The sequence below is a fragment of the Ananas comosus genome, linkage group 2 (genome assembly GCF_001540865.1).
Source record: "Ananas comosus cultivar F153 linkage group 2, ASM154086v1, whole genome shotgun sequence".
NCBI classification, from domain to species: Eukaryota; Viridiplantae; Streptophyta; class Magnoliopsida; order Poales; family Bromeliaceae; genus Ananas; species Ananas comosus.
In genome coordinates this window covers 10,607,216-10,627,342 of record NC_033622.1, presented here as the reverse complement: position 1 = coordinate 10,627,342, position 20,127 = coordinate 10,607,216, and the positions used below count along the sequence as shown (strand labels likewise).

Sequence of the window (20,127 nt, the reverse complement as noted above, 5' to 3'; positions counted from 1 at the left end):
TTAATATTTTTGGAGGGTATCTATGTAATTAGGGATTGGTGCCAGAGCACCTATGAAATTAACCCTAGCAATTTTGTACAAACTGGATTATTTGAAATTTCCTTCCTACAAGAGCCATCCCGCTACGGCACACGAGCACAGCGGGAAACTGGATCTTACGTAGTTGAAAATAGACGAGAACGATTATAGAAAATAAGTACGAGAATAATAAAGCAATAAAAAAAATAAAAAAATATATAAGAATACAAAATTTATGTGGTTCAACTAACGGTGTGTCGATCTATGTCTGTGGGCAAAATCTCCTTAATGTTTTTTCGATTAATCCATGGCATAAAAAATATAAGGAGTAAGATTGGATTATAAGAATCTCTCTCAGAAGCTGTTCATGCTTTTCTCTCAATTAGAGTATCTACAATGAAGCTTTAAACTAAAAAACATGAATTACAAGAGTTTAAAATCCTAAAATCCCAATTCTAGCAGAAAAGATCTCTCTGTCCATTCGAATCTCTGATCCACTTCTAACCGTCGGTCACCTCTTACAAATCCTTCATAAGGTGATTTTGGATCATCCCTAATCTCAAGGCAGAAGATCAAATTAAGTTAGAGTCAAATTCAACTTACCTAGTGTGAGATTTCATATGATCCTATATAAGATTTAATAGAACTAAAACTCTTAACCCGATTTAAGCATTTTGGACGGTGGCTAGATCCAAGGGGTTAAAAGAGTTAAGTGTGATAGGATAAGAGTAGTTTTAGGATGGGTGATCTTCAGAAAGTTGGAGCGTCACACCAAGTCTATCATGATGTCCAGTATCGGTGCTCAAACATATGCCATCAGTGCTGAAACCTCTTAGTATATCACGTACATGTGAATATATAGTTTACTTTTTTTAAAAAAAAAGAAGAAATATGGTAAATGATCATCGTCTCTTACATTTAATTAAAGATGACGAATGATTTACTATGTTCCATTATTGTTCAACTCTGATGCCGAGACAGACAAAATAGAATGGTTTGACCAAATAAATTTCTAACATGATTATTTAGCTAAATATAAATTTTTTACGGGTTAATTGGAAAAATATAAAAAAAAATCCCTAACTCTATTTCCTAGCCAAATACACGCCACGTGTCAAATCATAAAACCCTCGTCGTACGAACTATTAACAACACTCGCACGCGCGCAACCCAACCGCATAACCCGAAGTCCGAGTTCGAGTCAAAATCCCGACCCTCGCTCCCTCTTCCAATCTCTTCTTCATCGCCCTCTATCCCTCTCCCTCTAAATCGGAGGGACAAAGAAACCCTAGAAATCTAATCGGGGGGCGAAACCCTACCCCTCCTCTTCCTCCCGATTCTTCTCGGAACCCTCCGCGGTCTCCCTCGCTGATTCGGGTTTCTCCTTGGTTTGATTCGGTAAAAAATTTGATCTTTTTCTTGTTTGTCGGGGGATTTGGTGTGGGATTGGCGAAGGGGATTAGAAATTGTGGGGATTTGGTTGGGGCATTGGAGAGGAATCGATCTCCCAAATGCTCTTTTGTGAGGCGTTGGAGTGCGCAGAGATCGAAATTGGTGTGCTTCACGATGTCTTGGGCAGGGCCAGATGATAGCTTCCTCTCGACCTCGCTCGCGAGCTTCCTCGATAGTAATCTCTCTCTCTCTCTCTCTCTCTCTCTCTCTCTCTCTCTTAATTTTTTTTTGTTTTTTAAAAATGTAATGAGTTGTAATTTGATGGTGTTGTCTCTTTGTTCTGTTTCTTTTTGCAGCTCATTTTTTTTTTGTTTGATTTGAGAGTGAAAGTATTTTGTGATTTGTGTTTCGAATTACTTTTTAGTCGTTTAAAGATTGGATAAAGATTTGTTCTTGTAATGTTATATCTGGTTTGATAGACAAGTTGAGCACATGTGTATCTGGTATTCTTGGTTGGGAAATTCTACAGTGTATTGTTTTCTTTGTTTCTGATGATACAGTGATTTGTGCAAAGTGCCAAAGATTACAGGAAACTAGATTTTTGTAGTGATATGTAGAAGGCCGGTGATTTATATGGTACCAAGGTCACAATTTTGTTGTATGAGATGTCAAACAACCCTTGTACTGAAATAGATTACATCGGAAGTGTTACTTTCCTCTGCAACTAGCATGAAATAGTGTTTTGCGAGTCCTTTACTCGGTGGATATGTCTATGGAAGACTGAAATAATCAAAGAATACAAGATTTTAAGAGTGTGTAATATTTAGCAGCGGCGATATGAATGCTCTGACTGAAGATGAGAGCCATAATTTGACAGTCAAAGGCTGGACATATAGTGACAATAACTTATGAATTTTGACTATAATGGGGTTGAATTTTCAAACTGTTTGATGTCTACGTGTACTTGTTGTGTGTCTGCAAACGTGAGAATCACTAGTGAGCTTCATTTTCTTAACTTCGTAGTTCGTAACTTTCTTGAAATTGAGTCGTAGACTCTGGGATTTAAAAACTTCACGTGATGCAAAGAGGGAAGATTGGATTCAAGAGGAAAATATATTTTTCTCCGGTACTTATGTGGTTTCACTGATCTCCCAAACTTGGAAGCTATTTCCATCACTAGAATTGGGATACAATGCTCTGCATTAGTTTGATTGTCTAAATTAGCCTATGTATCCCAGGCACTTTTATTAGCCTCGCATGTTCAACTCAGGTTCATTATGCATCCCATTAAGAAAAAAAATATTTTTATTTTTTATGCATATGTGATGTAAGATACATATTTTGGCTTTTTCATGAATGCATATAAATTTTTTTGGACAATATAAATAAATTATATATGGTGGAGAATTTCTTTCCTAAAAATAAGCAAAATCAATAGTTTATATATATTAAATATATATATATAATTTATATTATTATATTAATAATATTATATTTTATTAGCAATATTCATGTCGTGTCTGAGTCTTGTCTTGTCTCATCTCATGTCCGTGTCCGTGATGTCTAGATATAGCTCAATTCTACATTCTCCATGTCCATATTATATTAGACTATTTCTTCGAATGCTTGTCATTACCACTCCAAATGGAATCTTAGTATGGTAGAAACATGACTTATGGTTAGCCTTTTCAACCGTCCTTCCACTTATATTATACTTGTCATCCTTTAATTACGCATGCTCATTCATTGGTGTAGTACACTGAGAGAGGTAGTTATTTTTTGCAATGACAATTAACCCAAGACGTTAGGTTTTGGTGCACAATGCTTCATTAACTTTTAGCTTTAAGCTTTTAATGTATTTTTCGTCAACCTTTAGCTTTAAGCTTTAAATGTATTCTTCGTTTACTTTTAGCTTTAAGATTTAAATTTATTCTTCAAGAAAGGCGTTAGTTCAACTTCTTTCTGTACTTAGCTAGGGAGGACAACCACACAAACTGCTAAGTTTTAGCCTTAAGCTTTAAATGTCTTTTAAGATGTTTATTCTGCACTAACTGATTCTTTCCCTTTGACCTTCTCGTTAAATTTTTCTAATTTAATCATTTTGCAGAGAAACTGATTGTTTTGTTACGAGATGGACGAAAGCTACTCGGTACTCTTTGTTCGTTTGATCAATTTGGTATGTCTTTTGATATCTATGTTTTTTTATAATCTCTTCGGAAAATATTTCATTTGTCTTTATATCTTATATTTCCATATCATTGTTTTACCAAATCTCTTCAATTTGTCTTTTCGATCCTCTGTCAGCAAATGCTGTTCTTCTGGGTGCCTGTGAGCGAGTAATTGTTGGGGATCTGTATTGTGATGTTCCTCTTGGTCTATATGTAATCCGTGGAGAAAATGTTGTTTTAATAGGAGAACTGGTATGGAGTTCTCCTGTACATCATGGATCACAATTATGCAAATTTGATTCTATTTCCTTTCCTTGATTCATTAAAACTTTGGTATGTGATCGACAGGACCATGAGAGGGATGAGCTTCCTGCTAACATGAAGAAGGTTTCAGAGGCAGAAATAAGAAAGGTAATTACTATTATCTGTGACTATTCTTGTGCGTATCATCGCCTAAAGTTTTGGTTCTTTTTGTCATTTCTTTCCATGCCTTCCGTGTTGCAGTCTGTGTTGGGTGGCTTATTTGACCCTTTAGTTTGTGTCAGTTGTGTTAAACTTGGAAACTGCAGTCATAAGTTTACTGAAGGCATCTGTGTGAAGTAAATATTTAGTTGTTTCTCATCAGGCGAATTACTTACTAAAGAGAATTGCACTTAATGCCAGTGGGTATGTCCTGAGATGAAATCATCAGAGAGTGTTAAAACACCACATGCTTGAAGCCATTTGATTTTGAAGGGCTAAATGCTTGAAAGTGGAAAGAACAGCCTGAAGATTATAGGAGGATCATGTAGTGTTTGGTTGGCATGGAATCAGGATTACTTTTTCTCTGAGAATTACCTGTTAGGCGTTTAACATTCAAAAGGCCTGAAGCTTTTTAAATGAGCTTCCAGGCTTCAAAAGCTGAAGACGCAATTTGAGGCTTCTGATTCTACTTAACTGCAAAGTTGTTGGGAATCTCTTAGTGAAAAAAGCTGTTACTGCTTTTTCAAGCATATCTAGTCATAACAGCCTTATGCAAAAGCTCCATGTCAAGAAAGTTGTATTACCAGTGGTTACCATGGCATCTAGTGAGTGTTATGATACCACATCCTTCATTTCTGTTTATATTTGAAACGCATGAGTAGGAGAATTTGTTTGGAAAGTATCGAAATACACTCAATGCAGCTTGCTCTATCAAGTTTTATTTTACATCTTTGGCAGAAAGGTTTTCGGTTGCATCATCTTCTCTCACTGACGATTTATTTATATTTTATAGGTCATGTAATATTTCTGTTTCTTACTTTTGTCCCCACCCTTTATTCTTCTCCAGGCTGAGAAGGCAGAAAGGGATGCGAAAGATCTTAAAGGGACCATGAGAAAGAGGATGGAGTTTCTTGATCTTGATTAACCTCTCATTCAATTCAATTCGCACTTATGCTTCGTTTTTAGTACCTGTTACCACCGAGGCTGCGATTTTTTATGGCAGCTTCTCATACAGGGGGGGTATTGCGAAAGGCGAAAAAAGAAAACTTTTCCTTTTAGTTTCTCTGCTTCAATCGTCGGCCAAAATGGCTTCTAGAAATACGGTGTATTCTTACTTATAAGTTTAAGTTGTGCTTGAAAGTCCTTTTGGTGTTGCTGTGTTTTGTTAGTTGCTGCTTAGCCTCGAAGGCAACATTTTCAGCCCGAGGGGGATCCAAGTACTTCCCGGTAGCTGTGTGCAAGTACTTATAATCCGTAAGTCATACGTGTTCTGTTAAACGACGCAGGTGTATTGCTGCTATTTGTGGTGTTCATCATTTGAACCGAAGGTTTTGTTGCTGGAGAGTGATGAAAACCAATTGGAACAATAAGATTCAACTCTTGTGTTACTATTTGGATCTTATTTATTGTTCTCGTTTCACCAGAGTTACATTGACAATTTTCTCCGTATTATTCTGCATGAGATGTTATTACTAGTTAGCTGGGAAGTTAAAAAACTCCGCCGACCTGCTGCAAATACAAATTCGCGGGTATCAATTCAAGATGAGATTAATGGTTGTTGTGGATGGGGTGCAGTTTTTGAGCTACTATTCCTGTTGATTGGGAGGCATATTGAATGTAGAATTATTTCTTGGTTGGATTTTTATGCACATAATAATAATAATAATAATAATAATAATAATAATAATGCTAAGGTTAAAGCTTCAACTTGCCCTCCTCTTGTTGTTTAGCTCACTTTTATTTTGCCATCTGGTGATTTAAAAGGCTACTTTGCCCCTTTGCTAGTTTATAGCTTATTTTTATTTTGCCGTCATTTGATTCGAAAACATATTCTCCCTATAACTCCAAAAAAAAAAAAAAAAAAAAGCTTACACGATTATTCTCGAACTATCTATCACACTCTCTACTCCTGTGAAGTAGTAAGTACTATTCTTCAATTGTAGTTCACCACATCAAAATCATAGCAAATCATGTTACTGGTTTACATCCTCTCGTTGCCCCTAAAATATTCACTTATTAAGACCTGAAGTACATTTCGAAAGGAAACACACTTCAATTGGCTCCTCTGGTTCAGCACATCTTCTCTTTTTTTTTTTCTTTTTTTTTCTTTTTTTTTTTACATTTTGCCTATCTTATAATTTTGTGTTTATTTCACTGTAAGGATCTACCATCAAAGTTGAATGGAGTAGCAAAATAATACAATTTATAAAATAGAACAGAAAAGTAAAAAATGATAGGCCCATAGTATACTGTATTTTGCCACTATGTGGTTATTAGTGTAGCACTTTACAACCTCCTACTTTCATTTTACAACTTTATTCAAACGCAGAATAATAATAAAAAAAAATAAACCTCATGGTAGTAAAGCGACACTTTGCATAGTGGCAACAAAGGAAAAATTCTAGAATACACCGGATATATTAGTGACATGGCGTCATAAATCAATCAAATAAATCCTTTTAAAGATATATATCTCTTCATGATTGTAAAAAAATATTTTTATTATATTTTTTATTTGAAAAGAAAAAAAATAATTGACTTATTATTGATGACGTGGTGCAAGCGTGACAGTGTAGAACTTCTCCAACAAAGGGGTTTTTAAAAAGCAAGTAATAGCATTGACCCTGATAATAAAACCATAAAAAAATATTAGCATTTAAGAGCCGGTTTGGTTCACGGTTCAAAATATTCCAATAATTCTTTATATTTTTTTATTAAAAATATTCAAATTATTATTATTCAACTCAAGTTGAATAATTATAAAAAATATTAATGAAATAGTAGAATTATTATAGATTCCTAGATAGTACTTATATCTATATTTAATGAGAACCGTTAGTAGTTGATCAATAAGAATATATCAATTCTTAGCAACCTGCCAACCTAAATTAATGTTTTTAGAAATAAACCTTAAACCAAACGGCACCTGAGGCATTGAATGGGTGTCGGAATAAGATATCTAGTAGAAATAGATTCGATATGAAGATTTTTTTGTGTGATTGAAAGCTAGGAGTTTAATTTTTGCTCGCGGAAAGATTTTGACATCTATAATTTAGTAGAATAATATATTTTACCTCCAAAGAGATTTATCTTATTTCGAATGAATATCTTATCAAATTCTATATATTTGATCGCGCTCCTCATTTACCATATATTGAATGCTTCTTGAGTAAATTGAAGGGATATATGCCGAATAAAATATTTATACATCCAAACAAAACCTAAGGCTGGGTTTGGATGTATGAATATCTTATTCGGTATATTTTTTTTATTTACTTAAGCTCTATTTGGATATTTAGATGTTGGAATAAATTATTATTGAATAACTTATTATTCAGCATGAAAATTTTTTTGTGCGATTGGAGTTGAAAGATTTTGTCATTTCATTATATGGTAGGATAATATATTTTGCCTATAAAATGATTTATCATATTCCGAAAATTTAAGTAGAAAATGAAAAATGTTATTCCATTAAAGACGTTTGATCACATTTCTCATCTATCAACTATTAAATCAAACATATATTCGGAATAAGATATTTATCTAAACAAACAGAGGCTTAAGAAATTTATACATTCGGTAGACAAAGATTTAGAAAGGAATATTATATTCGGTCTTTAAATTATTTTTTCAGAATTTAATAAATCATCTCGTAGGTGAAATATGTTATTCTATCAAATCATGAACAACAAAAACATTTCAAAAAGAAAAAAAAAAATCAAACTTTCTACTTATTATCATACTAAAAAATTGTCCTACCAAATAAGTTATTATTGGATAACTTATTCGGACATCCAATCAGGCTTAAATGTATACTAATTTGCTATCTATCCAGTTACCAACATACATAGAATGTTTCATAGCTTGTTTCAAATGGTCAATCTAACCCCCCACCATTATTATTCACAAAATTTGACAGCAGGGTAAATTGAAAACTTTGAAATTGATTGAGGTTTCATTTTCATTGTTTTTGACCATTTTATTCATTCCTAGATTTCACTAGTCTCATTTTTTTTTCAACAAAATTGATTTCACCAGTCATATTCCAACTAATTAATCAAAGTAAAAGCAAGACAAAAGCAAGACAACATATGGAATCAATCCAACAATTCTATAAATTCTATCTGAAAGGAGAAAATAAATCATCATTGTCACAAAATACAACAACAGCACATTAACTGTCACTATAACGATAGCAATATAACAAAACGCACCAAAAATTTAATAGCTATCGACTTTTCAAACCAAATTTGGAAGCTGATCCTTACCTGTCAATAGTTTGAATCTGTTTTAAGTTGGAAAGCGAGCTGCCCACAGATTGACCATTGACCTGTGACGTCAAAAGATAGATACTATATTTTAAAAGCATAAAATCGACACAACAAACTTTGATAAAGAAGAACTGCAAAAATAAAACATCAATCAGCGCTAGCATATTGGGGGAAAAAAAGAAAAATTACATCAAGAGATAGCTACTAGAAGTAACAACATTGACACCACAGATTGGATCCATTAAACATAAATATATTCCAAATCAATATAATCAATAGGTTCTCTGAGGAATACTAAAGATATTTAGGCAAACGAAACAAGTTGACATTTTGAATTGTAATACAAACCACAAAACTAATGTAATTGAGATACTGAGATATGGAAATATCCTAATTCAGCTTCAAGAGTTAAAAGGAGAAAAACGTACGAGCTGAGCTTCTCTTACTCTCACCAGTTTCCTTTCCTTAGCATGTATGTGCTCGTTCTTTCTTAGTATCCATTTGTTCAAGAATAAGGAAAGGAGGTTAATGAGCGCAAATCCTACTCAGGAGAAACCATGATCGAGGGCTTAGTAATAATTGATGAAATGATGCCCCCTACATTGCCTGTAGATATCTATTTTGCTAATTTTTCTTATCACTTTGTCATTCTTAATCTTCTCAATAGCACTCATGATAACTGCTATGAAGTCTGTGCATTGTATAATGGAATCTAAAGATTAAACTTGTAGCCAACAACCTGAATATTCAGGAGAAAGTTGTTTCTTCCTGTAAGAGATAGTAATGTCCAAACACGGCCGGCAAGCAGTCTTTCTCCACAGATTCACCTTTTTCACAACCAAACACAGCTTATTCTTTCATTTGAATACAAGTATTGTGTAATGCAAATTTCTCTACCAAATGAGCCAAACTTTGTAGTAATAATTATGGAACCAACCTTGTCACTTTGATTGTCATTTATTCAATCAACTAGCGCCATTCAACTTCCTCCACGACCTTTTAGTAATGAGTTACAACACTGGGCTAATCATTGCGAGCAGTACAAGGTATGGCTCTTCTCCAAGGCTCCAACTTTTCTCCTATTGCTAGCACCAACAGCAATATGACCCTACAAAAAGATGGAACAAGATACTAGTGGCAATCACAATCTTTACTGTTAGAATGCCCATATCAAGCCAACTATAAATAATCACTTTGGAGAAGCCATCGATAGCTTTAAGCCTTTTACATTAGTCCTCCATAACAACCTTTTTGCAGGCAATTGATCTTTGCAACAATAAAGGAAGGCCATAAGGTGATTTCCTATACGTGAAAGGAATTCCAGGATAAAAGTGTCCTAATCCTATATTTACATACTTAATTTCCTATCCTATGGGATAATTGAGCTACGATGTCAAATACGTTTAGTTCTACTTCTGCTTATGTCTTTGCCCATGTCTAAAATGCACTTCCATCCTTCCGATGGATCTTAATAATCTTGCATTCAGTAATTTTGACACCGTAAACCGTATTTAACACCCCCTTCTATTAGCATAAATTGTACGAAACTCTTCATCTCCACACGTCAAAGCATTTTATTGGTTGAAAGAATCTAACTGAACCAAGTTGTCAGCGCCACTCAATTACTGATTCACCTAAGCATTTTCATATTTGTATAATCTGGTAAGGGAAAGCAATATCAAGAGCACATCCTATGATTTGGAAATTGACAGTTTCATTCCGATGAGTCATGGCATCACTGGATAATAAGATGATCCATGGTTAACCACTGAAACCTGACCTACAGGAAGGTCCCCATTTTCTGGGAATTAATAACTTCCCCATTGTCAACCACTGAAACCTGAACTGCAGCTTTAAATCAGGCCATGGTTCATATTTACTGTGACCATATGTTACCTTTGAGTCACTAAAGTTGACAGTTTAGATCGTATAGCAGGCAATCTATAGCGGCATCCATAGATGTGGAAAATCAAGCAATGTTTGAAATTTGATGTCTTTCAATGCCTGGGCATAAAACTTATAAAAGATCAAAGGCATATTCAGCAACCCATTCAGCAAGTTTAACAAAAGTTGTTCCTAATTTGTAAGAATGTATGTTTAGGACCTATAACTAGTAACACCGCTGAGTGCCAGAAACTGAACTCTGAATTAGAAGCCAAATTTTTTGTTAAAATCTTCAGTAGCCAAACTTTTAGCACCATTGAATGAACTAACCATGTGAATATGTGATTGTGTCGTTCATCATCCAACTAAACCAAGATGAAGAAATAAAGCAAAAGTTATGACACTTGAAGCTAAATATTCGTAATTCTTAAATAGGCAAGCAGTTATATTAGTGAATTTGCTTACCCTTAGGGAAAAAGGTAACTTCTGATTCCTGTAAATAGTAGTTTTGAGATCACATCCTACTGAATGAGTACAAGGATGTCCTGTTCAAGTATGCTGCTCAAGCATTAAACGAATACTGTTCGTGATCATGAATGCTCCTATAGAGAAGCTTAGTTCTCAAGAACTGGGCTGATATAGATCCCCATAGACCAGATGCTTTGTAGTAGAGAAAGAGAGAAATTAGAAGAGGACCGAGAGAGTGTAGAAGTAACTAGAAGAGAATGAAGGCCGAATAACCCTTCCCTTTCAATCTAGCCCTAATTTTGGCTAAAGAGAGAACTGTAAGTAAATACATAGTTTCAGTCACCTGATGCTGCTGCATAATTCTACTCTCCCTTTAAAGTGAAAATATCAAGGTAACACGAATACTTCAAAAATGTTCTCATTGTGCATCAAACAAGTGTCATACATATTTCCTAAGCGGACACTCCACAGAGACATGTTTGTCATGCGTCCGTTACGTTTCCCAAATCCTACCACTCACTCGGCACATGTCGATAGCATGTTTGCACATCCCTTATGTTCTTGCACATCCATTGCATTCCAAGTGTGTCCATGGCATATCCAAAATAAGAAGGTAACATGATGTAAGGAGTTAATTTTCTATTTCCTTGTACATAGCATTATTAAGTTGTGATTGAATCAAACATTGTAGTTCTCTATATTAGTTGCTTGATGAATTCTTTGAGTAGAAGATATGCTTTATATACTAAATTACTATAATTATAATTTGACTAGGTGAGAATTAATAGTGAGAGTGATAGTTCATTCCAAAAATAATGAAAATGTCGAGTTGCCGTGTCTAACCTATGAAAACGTATCCCCATAGCTCAATCATACAACTGAAGAAATGTTGCAGCAACAAAATCAAGAGATTCTAGGGCAAGTATGCAAATAAGGGAAAGACAAAACACAAGATCCTGCTAAGCTCTACTTATGATCAGGCTAACAAGAACATAATAATTCATCATGAACAAGTTTGGAACTGGTTTCTTACAGAGGGAAATGTAAACAGGCGCTTCGACAGCTCCCACAAGATCTTGCTTCTAGAAGTAAACATTCCATTGCACTGCAACATCTTCATCAGCTACATAAATTAAGTCCGGAAAAGGAAATCTGCAGCCCTTCTTTGACGGTAACGAAGAACGCCTGACAAATTTTTCCTCGAAAAAATCGAAAGAATAACAGCCAGTCCAGCCATCCCCCCTTCAATGGGGCCGCCTCCTGCCGTGGATAGAAGGCGGGCAGCCTTCAAAGAAATCCGCCGCCGCCGTTTCAAGATCCTCCGCCGAGTACTTGATGTACATCTCCGGATGCCTCCCGTTCTCGATGTGCTGCCGGAATCGGCCCAGAAAAGACCGGTAAGCCGGCAAGAGCTTCTCGGCGATCGAGATCCTGAGCTCCTCCCGCAGCTGCGCGTCCGGCACGATCCACGTGGCCTGGACGCGGTGGACCTCGTCGAAGGCGGCATTGAAGGATCTGAACCTCTCGCGCAGCGTGGCCTTGGAAATGGACGACGACGAGAAGCCGCCGCTGACGTGCAAGCCCTCGTCCCTGAGGCAGTGGAGGATCTTCATCCAGGTGGCGCGCTGGTAGCTGGTGGCGGCCTGGCGGAACTTGCCGGTGAGCCTGCGCAGGTAGTCATCGCCGATGAGGTCGCGGAGCTCGGGCGAGTCCTTGACCTTGTGGGCGATGTAGTGGACGTTGTTCATCAGGAAGAGGTGGGAGAGCGCGGCGTCCTTGTAGAGCGCGGCCTTGCTCTCGAGGTTGTGCCGGAGCACGACGATGATCCAGACGAGGTGGGAGGCGAGCGGGGGCTGGTTCTCGGGCTCCGGGAAGTCGAGCTCGGGGATTAGGGTTAGGGTTTCCTCTCCCGCGGAGGCGGAGGAGGCGGAGGAGGAGGAGGAGAAGGGGCGGGAGGGGCGGGAGACGATGAGGCGGGCGAGGGTGGGCTTGTAGTCGGAGATGAGGCTGATGTAGTTCATGACGTAGCGGGTGAGGGGGTGGATGGTGCCCCCCGGGACGGGGGTTTTGGAGGGGTCGCGGAGCACGGCGCTCTCGAACTCGGAGAGGATCCCGCGCGCCAACACGGCGCGCACGGCGGCGCGGGCGGCGCGGATCCAGCGCCGGATCTTGGACTCGAGCGCCTCCCACTCGAGCCGCTGCACGTCGCCGATGCTGAGCTTCTCCACGCCGAGGCGGCGGAAGCACGCGTCCACCGCCGCCTTGCGGGCCGACCCGTACGCCTGGTAGCACTCGCGCCCGTACCCCGCGCCGATCATCCGCTCCGCGATGCTGCGCAGGTCGTGGATCGCCTCCGGGGGAAGCAGATCGATCTCGCGGATGCTCCGTATCGAGCTGCAGCTGCTCCTCCGAATCGGCCGCGCGCCCGCGCTGCTCCCCTCCGAGCCCAAGGCCGCCGCCGCCGCCACAGCCGCCGAGAAGCTCCCCTCCCCCTCCCCCCCCTCCTCCTCCTCCTCCTCCTCCTCCCTGTCGTCGTCGGAGAGGTCGGCGGTGTCCAGGGAGCTGGACATGGAGAGGGAGCTCAGGTCGACGAGCGACTCGACCTCGATCTCGTGGGCGCGGGACACCAGCACGTGGCGGAACTCGTCCTCGAGCCGCGCCATGGCGACCTGGAGCGCCGACGCCGGGGACGCCGACTGCGCCGACGATCGCCGGGGGCTCCCGACGGCAGCGGCGGGATCCCTTACGGAGCGGCGAAGCTCGTCGACGGCGCGGAGGTAGCGCTCGGCCTCGGAGCGATCGGCGCCGTCGAAGAGCATCCGATCCTCCTCCGGTGCCGCCGCCGAGTCCCACCGCATGATCAGCTGCTCCGCCGCCTCCATCTCCGCCGTGGCGGCGGCGGCGCCCCCTCCGGATCCGTTCATGAAGGAGGGTACACAGAGAGAGAGAGAGAGAGAGAGAGAGAGAGAGAGAGAGAGAAGAAGAGAGAGAGAGAGAGAGAGAGAGAGAGAGAGAGAGAGGTGTGGAAGGGAGAAGAAGAGGTTTGACTTTTGGGAGTTGGGAGTTGGGGTTATTGGGGAGGGGGTGGGAAGAAGAGAGGGAGTGGGAGAGAGGGAGAGAGAGAGAGAGAAAGGGGAATATTCCGGTGACCGGCGAGTGGTGCGGCGGTGACCGGGAGATTCCGGTTGCCCCCACGGGAGGGGGGAACGCCCGCCTACACGTGTCCCGAATCACCGACGGGAGGGAGTAAATGCGCGAGCACGTGTGAAGGGAGCGTTACCGCTCTTTGTTTGCTGGGAAGTGCGAGTTCCGGGTGCACAGTTTAATGTTTAAAATAAAAGAAAAGAAAAGAAAAAACTAAAATTACAAAAAAAGCCCTCATGTAAAAATCTGTCATTAAAAACTTACTCTTTATCTCTTTATAAAATAAAAAATATTCACTTCATCCCTACAACTAATGATTTATTAGAATTCTATTATAAAATATTTTTTTTATACCAAAAACATCCTCCACTCTCTCTACTGTTGCTTCGTCCTCCTACGCCTCGCCCTCCTCCACTGCCTCGTCCTCGCCCACATCTCCGTCCGTGCCCACAAACCCCGCCTCCACCGCCTCGCCTTCTCCTTCGTTGCCCTTGCCCACCTCTCCATCCACACTCATATCAATTTCCTCTCTACCGTTGCCGAAATGGAGGGGCGACGAGAGTGTAGAGAAAGCTGGTGAAAAACAAAATGGAGAGGAACCGCGGCCGATCGAGGCGGTGGATGAGTAAGATGAGGGAGGAGACGAAAATGGTAAGGGGCAAAATAGTCATTTTGTCATCACAGTTCACACGGTACCTCTTGTGACTTTTTTATTTTATAAGATGGTTGTCACGCCCCGGATATCACGTTCCTCGGGCACGCCAACAAATCCGCCGTATACAAAGAAATTTTTCCTGTATACGAAGCGAAGTTGTAACTGTACCAGTAATAATACAACATTACAACCAGTAGTATAGAGCTGCTAGGGAAAAGAAACATGAGCATATAATAAAAATGGATTAATACATACACAGTATCCTGGTATAAAAACACTCGCTCCAGCGAGGTATAACATTAGTATGTGATGAACCAAAAACTACAACTACCTATAGCTGGTACTCCACTAGCTCTAACTCGTCTGGTAGGGCTCTAACTCGCGACGCCCTTATCACGATCAGGATCAGCAACAGCCGACGACGATGGCTCTGTAAAATAAAAAGGAACAACTGGGCGTGAGAACTACTGTAAAATTAAGTAGTCCTCAGTGGGTACTGCCTTCAACATCATCGGTCCACCCACTATGACTACAGTAGGAAACAAAGCTAGTAGGTAAAGCTAGAAAAAAATTTACAGCTATATGCCACTACACTATCATACCCTACACTATCCAACTGTAGCAACTGTCAATTCTGACCCAATCTCATTAGGGACTGTAACCGTACCCCGTCCCAGGGACTGTGAACGCACTCGTCCCGCTTGTCTAAGCCACGCTACCTCTATACTAAGTAGTCCGTGGGTAGCAAATATAATCAGCGACATCAATGCGAAAGCACAAAGCCAGACTCCGGAGGGGCACTCGTGGGCGCGACTCAACCGAGTATGCAAGCGTATCTCTGCCGAGCTCAATTAGGCTCTCACAGGCTAAAGTCAAGAAAACATGTCCAACTGAACTACCAACCAACTAGTCACGTGCTCTCGGCACAATCTGATACCAAAACGATAATTCGGGGTCCACCGTCAATCGTGACGGCACCCACTAGTCCGGAACAGTCTAAACACTACTGTAAAAATCGGCTCGGCATTCCAGCACGAGCGTAACAGTAATCTGAACTATCTGGGGTACTCACCAAAAGGATACTGCGACAATACAAAATACAACGGCTCATAGAGCTAAATCAGATAATTTATACATATGACAAGTCCCGAACGTTGGTTTTCTCCTATGTCTTATCCAAATCCAACATGTATAATTACTAACAATTAATAACATGCTCCAAATTCAGTTCATATGTCTAAAAACATGCATACCTATGAATTTGAGCTAAAACAATAATAACGTATAACACAAATTATACATGTCGACCAACGGGACTATAGGAGTAGAAATCTGATGATAAACCCACCTCAAAAGCTAATTCCAATCCTGTGCGACGTCGAGAACGGCGTAAACGCACCCTCGCCCGGCCTCCTCGCGATGCTACGACGACGAACACACGCTCAAACGGTACCGCGGCGCGACGTCGGCGACACACGCGCTCTAACTGGGTTCTCCTCCTCCTTGCGTACGGCTCCAGAGAAATAGAGAGTGACAAGTAAAATAAAGAAATGCCCACATGTAACTTTGTTGATAAGCATGCATGGGGGGTGCACGTGGCATCCATAGCCACACTCAGTCATCACCAACTAACTAAGTACTAATATATATATATATATATACTAGTGTAGTGACCCGCGCGATGCGGCGGGTAGATAATATTCAATATTTAACGTTAGTTTTTCTACTATAATTTTTTCGTTTTTCAGTTAGATAGGTCTCCAAGAAAAAAGTTACAGTAAGCCTTGCACACGTGGAACATGATTATAAATATTAATGAAATTTTATTTTATAAATTGTACTTTGTAATATATAAGATGCAAAATATAATGAAGCATGACAACAACATCGAACAAATCGTCGATAGGTTTTTATACATTAAATAAACATTCATTTAATTATTAATCGTTGTTTTTCAATACTCCAAAAAAAATCTATATATTACAAAGTACAATTTATAAAATAAAATTTCATTAATATTTATAATCATGTTCCACGTGTGCAAGGCTTACTGTAACTTTTTTCTTGGAGACCTATCTAACTGAAAAACGAAAAAATTATAGTAGAAAAACTAACGTTAAATATTGAATATTATCTACCCGCCGCATCGCGCGGGTCACTACACTAGTATATATATATTCCTTCTAATATTTTTAACTTGTTATTCATGGGCTAGCTCCTATNGATCAGAGCTGCAATTTTTTTTTTTTTGGCTGCAATTTACGTCATATGCACAAAATCAGAGACAAACAATTACAGATCAACCACACACAAGCAATGAATTCCTAATAAAAAAGGTTAACATTAGTTTAAAATATATTATATAGTGAAAAATAGGAGAAAATAAATAAAGCATTAAATTCAAATAAAAAAGAACCCGTCAATATAATTAATCGTTGCAGGCAGAAGCAGTCAATTCCTGAAACAAAATAAAAATATTCAATAAGATAAATCTACAATCTTTGTATTATATCTACTGTAATTATATCCGATCACACATTAATTTTGCTAAACATTCGAACTATATATATACTCTTTTCTTTCCATATTTGAAATGAGTCCAAGAATACGAAATTAGATAATCATAAAATAGTTATTTGCTATGCATATTCATATAGTTGAACTGAAAACTATTTGAATTCCTAAAGCGGAATGAATTGCCAAAACCAATATAAAATATAGATAAAGATGAAAAAAATAATTAAGTAATATTCAAAATAGATAAAAAAGTTAGGTTGTAGAAACAAACCATGAAAATAAATATCATGACTATTAAAGGTTGTTGACTGATGAATACGCAGTCCACTCTCCACCCCTAATACCGCTTGCTGCTGTACCTACAAAATAGTTACACAACAATCAAAAATTCACTCTAACCCGATTAAAAAATTAATTCACAATGAGGTCTCTGAAATTACTGAGACAAAATTACTGAATATATTGAAATTTCACTCAATGTTTCACTTCTGCAGCCGATACACCAACCCTCTCTTTCAAAATGATCTTGGCTGTGTTGAGTCAACGCAGTGGCCGAGGCGGCTGCTGCTGCAGCGACGGAGGTGGTCGAGGAAGGGAGTTCCGAAGGCGTCGAAGGTGAGCGAGAAGCGGCGAAAGGGCAAAGAGGGTGGTGGTGAATATATGGATGAAAGGAAAAAAAAATAGAGAGAAGGAAATGGACGGGCGGATGGAAAGAACCCGAAAAATCTCTTGAGTAGACAACCGACTTTGCATTATTTACACGGAGCATACAAATTTAATTTTTTAAAATACCTAAGAACAAATACCTAAATGATTGAACACTTATTATTGTATATATATTTTTTTAAAAAACAATCATCTTATGTGAAACGTTACATATATAGAATCACCCAACATTTATGGGCTCCTCAATAAACTTCCAAATATTTCCCATTTCACTAAACATTATTATTTAATGCGAATGTTTGAAACGACTTAGCATTTATGGGCTCCTCAATAAACGTCCAAATGTTTCCTATTATGCTAAACATTATTATTTCGTGGGTTTCGTGAATAGGTGAACGAAAGAAAAAAAATAAAAAATAAAGAGAGAAGGAGATGGGGGGTGGATGGGAAGAACCGAGAAGTCTCTTGAGGAGATAACCGACTTTGCATTAATTACACAGACGATACAAATTTAATTTTTTAAGACACCTAAGAACAAATAACTAAATTATTGGACATGTATTATTGTATATTTTTTTAAAAAAAATTTGTTTTTATGTGAAACGTTACATATATAGAAACACCCTAGCATTTATGGGCTCGTCAATTAACTTCCAAATATTTCTTATTCCACTAAACATTATTATTTAGTGCAACATTTGAAATGACCCAGTATTTATGGACTCCTCAATTAACGTTCAAATGTTTCCTATTCTGCTAAACATTATTATTTAGTGGATCCCACTAAAGAAATATATTCTGTACATTTACAGAAGAGGTGGGTCCCACTTTTTCCCTAAAATAAGAAGAAAGCTTGAATCCCACGGGGATTCATAATAGTTTATAGATATATATGAAAGGATACTACAATGGTAAAGTGTAGGTTTTTAAATGACAGGGAGAGAAAGTGAAAAATCGGATTTTGAAGATTTAAATTTTAAAGTTAAAATAATATTAATCGGTTCAAATTAAATAAATTAAAAGGTTAGATAATTTAATTAAAATTTTAAAATATTGGATAGTTCGGTCAAAATAATTAATAGTTCAAGTAAGTTTCGAGAAGATAAGAATATTAATATATATTGTAAGACTTCGTTTGGTTCACGGGATATTCCCGCCAAACAAGATAATTTTTTATCTGGATATTTTATCTCGGTCAAATCTTGCTATTTCCGGTTATTCCGGAATAGCTTGAGATTTGCTATTCCACCATTTTGGTGGAATAGTGCTATTTCAATACTTAATTTCAAACTTAATTAAAATTATAAATTAAATTAAAGCTAAATTATATAAATATAATATGTTATATATTATAATACATTATTTTTATTATAAAATTATTTAATGTACTATATTAATACATATTATTTATATTGAAATATTATAATAAATTTTATAATAAATTATATTTAAATATTACAATAAATTATTTTTATTAAATTTAAGTTTAATTAGAATTTTTGAAAAAATTATAAATTTATTAATAATAAAAAATTTATAAATTTATTAAAAAATTTATTTTTATCAAATTTATAAATTTAGATAAATTATTTTATTAATTGTTCACACCCTATTCTTATTTTAAAATTTTAAAATTTTAAATTTAAATTTAAAAATTTATAATTTATAATATCAAAATTAAAGTTTATAATTTTATATTCCAAATTAAATTTTAAATTTAAATTTAAATATTTTAATTTTTAAAATTTAAATTTTGATATTTTAATTTTTCAAATTTAAATTGATTTAAATTTAAAGCTTGAAATTTAAGTTAAAAATTAAAATTTTATGAATTTAAAATTTGATTTTAATTTCAAATTTTGAAATTTAAAAGTTAAAATTTTAATTTTAATATTAAATTTAAATTAAAATTTAAATTCAAATATAATGAGAGGATAATATCATTATTTTTTTTTATAACTGCTCACTTTAATTCTTATTCTATTTTACTTAACCAAACGTTATTTTTTTTATTTCCAGAATAACCTAATTTTATCAAACACAAAATTGATCTAACTCCCACTTATACCTCAATTTATACATATTCTTATAATAGCCACTTTTTGCTTATTCCCGAACCAAAAGATACCTAATAGTGCACCGATGCACCCCATTTGAATCACACCTCTAGCTCATCTTCTTATATAAATAACTATAATAATAATATATCAAGGGATAAGGGTAGAGATTATTATATAATGGAAAATAGCTATATGTAATGTTCCAAAGAAATTTTTGACTTTCTGATTTATCTCTTTTGGAATGCTAATATTAAAATATTCTTTTTATATTTCAAATTATTTCAAATATATCCTTAGGGTTCAATTTGTTAGTGAAGTGTTAGTAAAATTACTATTTTGTCCTTTCAAATATACTCTTTTACCATCACAAAATTTTTTTATTTGTTCTTAAATTAGGGGCAAAATAAGTATTTTATGTTTTG

General features: G+C 37.2%; 2 protein-coding genes across 6 annotated transcripts; one reads left to right on the top strand and one right to left on the bottom strand.

Moving 5' to 3' along the window:
- Positions 1,210–5,469, top strand: LOC109706783 (sm-like protein LSM1B). Its single transcript, XM_020227766.1, has 5 exons — positions 1,210–1,645; positions 3,518–3,586; positions 3,715–3,830; positions 3,927–3,989; positions 4,888–5,469. Exons 1-5 carry the CDS (start codon positions 1,585–1,587, stop codon positions 4,963–4,965), a joined length of 387 nt encoding a protein of 128 aa, XP_020083355.1. The 5' UTR covers positions 1,210–1,584; the 3' UTR covers positions 4,966–5,469.
- LOC109706554 lies at positions 8,133–13,964 on the bottom strand. Of its 5 annotated transcripts, XR_002215230.1 has the most exons (5): positions 13,684–13,964; positions 11,697–13,635; positions 9,249–9,419; positions 9,051–9,138; positions 8,133–8,370 (listed from the first exon to the last, which is right to left on the bottom strand). XR_002215230.1 is itself a non-coding variant. In XM_020227470.1 (2 exons), exon 2 carries the CDS (start codon positions 13,585–13,587, stop codon positions 11,908–11,910), a length of 1,680 nt encoding a protein of 559 aa, XP_020083059.1. In that variant the 5' UTR covers positions 13,588–13,635; positions 13,684–13,964; the 3' UTR covers positions 11,445–11,907. The 5 variants fall into 5 exon arrangements, 2 of the variants coding, with proteins under 2 accessions (XP_020083059.1, XP_020083061.1); XR_002215232.1 differs by lacking the exon at positions 9,051–9,138; XR_002215231.1 differs by lacking the exons at positions 9,051–9,138; positions 9,249–9,419.

Excerpts from the sequence above, each read along its gene's own strand:
- LOC109706783 (XM_020227766.1), top strand. The coding sequence starts at position 1,585 with ATGTCTTGGGCAGGGCCAGATGATAGCTTCCTCTCGACCTCGCTCGCG. Across the intron at positions 3,587-3,714 it reads TTGTTCGTTTGATCAATTTG|CAAATGCTGTTCTTCTGGGT; the intron begins GTATGTCTTTTG and ends ATCCTCTGTCAG. Across the intron at positions 3,831-3,926 it reads TTGTTTTAATAGGAGAACTG|GACCATGAGAGGGATGAGCT; the intron begins GTATGGAGTTCT and ends TGTGATCGACAG.
- LOC109706554 (XM_020227470.1), bottom strand. The coding sequence starts at position 13,587 with ATGAACGGATCCGGAGGGGGCGCCGCCGCCGCCACGGCGGAGATGGAG.